The 5,447-nt window shown below is 45.1% G+C and overlaps 1 protein-coding gene across 1 annotated transcript in view; it reads left to right on the top strand.

The window, feature by feature from the left end:
• Nucleotides 1–5,447, top strand: part of LOC107678574 (serine/threonine-protein kinase SIK3 homolog) — a gene marked incomplete at its 3' end in the record, with an annotated part of 19,728 nt that overhangs the window by 2,198 nt on the left and 12,083 nt on the right. Inside the window, exons 6-13 of the mRNA XM_016473935.1 lie at nt 1,188–1,306; nt 1,427–1,537; nt 1,687–1,818; nt 2,413–2,484; nt 2,618–2,727; nt 3,511–3,661; nt 3,749–3,901; nt 4,891–4,964. Coding sequence (XP_016329421.1) covers nt 1,188–1,306; nt 1,427–1,537; nt 1,687–1,818; nt 2,413–2,484; nt 2,618–2,727; nt 3,511–3,661; nt 3,749–3,901; nt 4,891–4,964 — 922 coding nt within the window. The remainder of the gene's footprint in view (nt 1–1,187; nt 1,307–1,426; nt 1,538–1,686; nt 1,819–2,412; nt 2,485–2,617; nt 2,728–3,510; nt 3,662–3,748; nt 3,902–4,890; nt 4,965–5,447) is intronic.

The raw sequence follows: 5,447 nt of genomic DNA, 5'->3' as shown, positions 1-5,447 counted from the left end.
GTCCTCTTTTGGAAGACCAAACAAAGTAGTTTCACTACGAAACACAGCGTCTTCACGACATGGCTGCGGCAGCAACAATACTACAGCGAGAATAAAAGTTACGCCTTCTTTCTTTGCGTGAACATTTGGGCGGCGTTATGCAAATCTTCCCACATAGTGACGTAGATATGTGGGGGCGTGTTAGAACGAGCCGTTTTAGGTAGGCGTGGTTAACTCTTAACTTTTATAAAGAATATCTCTTTGGATTTGAGACTTTAGTCTTTGCAACTTTACAGATCTTCTTTATGCACCAAGAGCTTGTAACACTCCAAAGAGAAAGGAAACATTGAAATCGCATCATATGACCCCTTTAAGCAACTTAATTATAATTGGTTTATAAGCATTATTTTAAACATTATGCACTTTTTTTCGCAGATAGTCATGTTATCTTATGCTTTGAATAAACGTGCATGTAATATTTTGCTCGATGCGCCCTCTTGTGGCCTCAGGAGAGAAGCCAAAAGCTTTTCTTCACCCTAACTGAAATTATGCATTTTAAATTAGAATATAATTCGAATTTTGATAATATTTAAGTACAAAATTCGAATTTAGTTTTTCAGCCATTTTGACAGCCCTAGCACACACTCTTGCACACTCTCACACACACTCACTCCTGCTCTCTCACACACACACACACACACACACACACACTCTTGCACACTCACACACTTATCACACACTCACTCATGCTCACATACACACACTCACTCTTGCACACTCTCACTCTCAGATACTCGCACATATTCACTCGTTCGCACACTCACTCTTGTGCACACACACACACACACACTCGCTCGCACACACTCACTCACTCACTCACTTACTCAATCACTCACTCACACACATTCATTCTTGCACACACACTCACACATTCATTTTCGTTCGCTCACACCCACTCACTCTCGCTCACTTACACTCACTCACTCTCACACACATTCATTCTTGCGCACTCACTCTTGAACAGTCTCACTCTCGCTCACACACTCGCACACATTCACTCTCGTTCGCACACTCTCACACACTCTTGCTTTCTCATACACACACTCACTCTTGCACACTTAGTACATACTCACTTTCGCGCACACACACACACACACACACATACTCGAGGAGCCACAACACATGACTGATGTGTGGTTGTGTTTCAGACTGTGAGTATCTGATCAGACACATGTTGATTCTGGAACCCAGTCGACGGCTTTCAATGGAGCAGATCTGCAAGAACAAGTGGATGAGACAAGGAGACCCCGACCCCGAGTTTGACAGAGTCAGTCACACACACAAGCACAAAAACACACACTACATACACTTGATGTTTGCAGTTCTTAGACCTAAAACAGTTTTTCGATGTGTAGAATTATTGCTGATTTACCTGTGTCTCTGTCAGCTGATAGCAGAATGTGAGCAGGTGAAGGTGGAGAGAGAAACGGAGTTAATTAATGAGCAGGTGCTGATGGCCATGTCAGAAATGGGCTTCGACCGCGAGCGGACCTTACAGGTGACACACACCCACACACACACTCACACTCACACACACTCACACTCACACTCACACACACACACACACACACACACACATACACACACACCTCCTTCATTCAGATGAGTTCTCCTGGAACATTCACATGGTTGTGTTTCTCCTCTCAGTCTCTGCACACGGATGCCTATGATCACTACAGCGCCACCTACAGTTTGCTGTCTGACAAACTCAAGCGGCACAAGAACCTGTGTGTGGCTCCACCCACGCCCCGCCCCCTCTACCCGCTCAACACCATGCAGGTGTGTGCCGTTACCGTTAGCAACCTTTGATTCCTGATGAGAGGAATATGCATGAGCTCTGGAGTGCCTCATTTACATACTGTATGAAAGCAGAGCCGTGGGCTTCTGCAGAACTAATGATGATTTTAGAGGAAGGGGATCGTGGGGTTGTGAGAGGATTCTGGTCATGTGATGCAGTATTTCTCAGCCTTCTGATGGTCATTATCTTTCTGTATTTGCTCTGAAATCACTTACAAAAGGGATTATTTTCGGTCAGAGCAGCCAGAATTTGTATCAGATTTAAAATGTTAAATTCAAAACGAAAAGACTAAAACTAGATGAAAATCTAGTTTATAATGATCAAGGCATCAATGATCAAAATTTCATTACTTGAAATAAAAAATAAATATTAACAGAAATGAATTTAAGGTTTATATATTTTATTTTATTTCAGCTAGTTCCCAAAGCAACCTAAATAGTTAACTAAATAAACTAAAACTTAAAAACTATATAGACATATTTTGAGTCCATCAGTGTATTTGACCAGCGTGGAGCTGATGGTTGATCTGCTTCATCACGTGTGTGTGTGTGTGTGTGTGTGTGTGTGTCCTGCAGGATCAGAGTAGTGCTGTCAGTATGACGGTACCGCAGGTTCAGCTCATAAACCCCGAGAATCAGATCGTCGAGGTGAGCGTGACACTCCTTTCAGCTCTCTGCTCTCACAATCAGTGAGAATAAATCATAAATCAAATGGACTGATATACAGTGGATGAGTGTGAGGATGCAGGATGGATTGTTTTTGACCGTGTGTGTGTTTCAGACGGACGGGACGATGGCTCTGGACAGTGATGAGGGAGAAGAGCCCAGTCCAGAAGCGATGGCCCGATACCTGTCCATGAGACGCCACACTGTGGGCGTTCCCGACCCCAGGTACCACACATCCCAGCCAGTGCCTAAAGCCCCTCCCTATTCACTAAACCACTCCTACCTAGCACAAGTCCCACACAGTTTACTTAAAACCTCTCCTAGTTGACTCGAAGTCCCTCCCAGATCACACTAAACTCCTCCCATCTAACTAAAGTCCCTCCCAGTTCACACTAAACTCCTCCTACCCAACTCAAGTCCCTCCCAGTTCACACTAAACTCCTCCCATCTAATGCGAACCCCTTCTGTACACTCTAAACCCCTTCTAACTAAATCCAGCACCTTCCACCTACCTTAAGTCCCTCCCATTTCAGTGAAAACCGATAGTTCATTCTGAACCCCTCACACTTAACTCGAGTCCCTCCAAATTAAGCTCCTCCCACCTAACACAAAACCCTACCATTTCACTATAAACTCCTCCCAACTATCTCAAGTCCCTCCCATTTCACTCGAAACCCTGGTTCATTCTGAACCCCTCAAACTAATAGGAGTGTTCTACTTGAAGCGGCGCTGAGCAGAGTGTGTCGGAGTGTGACGGCAAGGTTTCGCGGGAGCGTTTCGAGGGCTTATGGAGCTGTCTGCTCTCTATAGCTCTCGCGGTACTTTGATGTCACACACTGATCGGTGTGAGCAGCGCCGCTTCAAGTCGAACACACCTAAAGTCACTCCAAATTCACTCTAAACTCCTCCCACCTGACTTAGGCTCCTCCCACCCAAACGAAGTTTCTCCCAGTTCACTCTAGACCCATCCTGCCTTCCTCCAGCACTGACGTTGTATGTGTTTGTCAGGGCTGAGATTCAGGAGGATCTTCAGAAACTGGCCCCTGGGTTTCTGCGTGTGGCCCCTCAGCCGCCCTTCCCGCCGCTGGTTCCCACCATGGCGCAGATGCATCTGATGCCGACCCCGAACCTGCAGCCCACGCAGCAGCTGGAGTACAAGGTAAAACACACACATGCACATATATGCTCGGACACCTGCTGATGCTGACGCTGAGATCACCTGATGTCTGTCGTGTGTCGTGTGCAGGAACAGTCTCTCCTGCAGCCTCCCACCCTGCAGCTGCTGAATGGCATGGGTCCTCTGGGCCGCCGGGCATCTGACGGCGGAGCCAACATTCAGCTTCACGCGCAGCAGCTGTTGAAGAGGCCACGTGGTCAGTCGCCGCTGGTCACCAGCCCGGTGAGACAATCCCACAATCCTCCTGTTTCTCACAGCTGAGCATGATGTACTGCTTTATTGATCATAGGTGACATTCATCAGCACAGTGACGTTACCGCTGAGTTCAGGATCTGGAGTAGAGTACATTCATTCGATTCTGATTCACAAGCTATCAGGTGCAGTACATGTCAAACAATCTGTCAACTAATACTTTAAACTGCACAGGGAGCCCTGTCAGTTCATACAGTAACATGAATAATGTAGTAGTCCAAAATATGATGTTTCATTGCTATTTTAGAGTTGTTGAGAGAATTGTAAACACATCTAAATTGCACTATAAGGCCATTTTTACGTCAACTTCGTAATGATTTAATTGTTTCTGCTCCAGTTTGTTGAAATAAACATTTAAACTGTTTCATGTCAGATTTATTCAAACGTACATTAAATAAAGAACACTAGGTTAAGCACAATATAATACATATGTAATATAGTGATCAAAATGCTCCTCTCTTTTTTCTAGTTTATGGTCATTGAATGTGTTTTCTGAGGTAAATGTGACGTTACGTGACTTTTGTTCTTCTCTAGCTGTTTTACTGACGTGTTTTCGCGGTTGAATCACTGATTGAGCGATCCCATGATTCATGAAAGTTCATTCATGTTTAATGTTGTAACTAGTAGGAAAGAGGAAGAGACGATCGCTTCACTACAGCATCTGTCAGCACACATTAAAGAGCAGCAAAACCACATTAATTATTGAATTTAGTGATAAAACTGATCGAATTTGAAAGCTCAGACTTTGTTTCATATCATAAATAACAAAACACAAAGATTATTGTGATTTCAGATTTCAGTGAAGGTAAAAGATCAAACTTGTGATTTAAGAATCAATATGATTTCATCAGAATGAAGATGGAATAAATCCAGAAAGCGAATGGTGAGGTCTGATGGTGTGCTCTGTGATGGATGAAGCGGAGTGTGAGCTCTGACGCGTGTTTCTGTGTGTTTGTCAGCATCCGATCCCGGCCGTGACTCCGGTGGATGAGGAGGGATCTGACGCCGAGCCGGATCCGGAGGCCGTTCAGAGGTACGGCAGTGTGTTTGCATCCGCTGGTGTTTCCTGATCCGACTCCAGCACAGACTCCTGTTCAGACGCACACTCGGGTGTTCGAGGAGCGTGTTGGAGCGTGTGTGTGTGTGAATTGTGAATGTGTGTGTGAGAGAGTGAGAGTGTGTGTGTGTGTGTGTGTGAGAGAGTGTATGTGAGAGAGAGAGTGTATGTGTGAGAGAGAGAGAGAGTGTGTGTGTGAGAGTGTGAATGTGTGTGTGAGAGAGTGTATGTGAGAGAGAGAGTGTATGTGTGAGAGAGAGAGAGAGTGTGTGTGTGAGAGTGTGAATGTGTGTGTGAGAGAGTGTATGTGAGAGAGAGAGTGTATGTGTGAGAGAGAGAGAGAGTGTGTGTGTGAGAGTGTGAATGTGTGTGTGAGAGAGTGTATGTGAGAGAGAGAGTGTATGTGTGAGAGAGAGAGAGAGTGTGTGTGTGAGAGTGTGAATGTGTGTGTGAGAGAGT

This window comes from Sinocyclocheilus anshuiensis, unplaced genomic scaffold (assembly GCF_001515605.1).
Source record: "Sinocyclocheilus anshuiensis isolate Anshui unplaced genomic scaffold, SAMN03320099.WGS_v1.1 scaffold173, whole genome shotgun sequence".
Classification (NCBI taxonomy): Eukaryota; Metazoa; Chordata; class Actinopteri; order Cypriniformes; family Cyprinidae; genus Sinocyclocheilus; species Sinocyclocheilus anshuiensis.
Note: the sequence above shows the minus strand (reverse complement) of the source record. Positions and strands in the feature narration are given on the sequence as shown.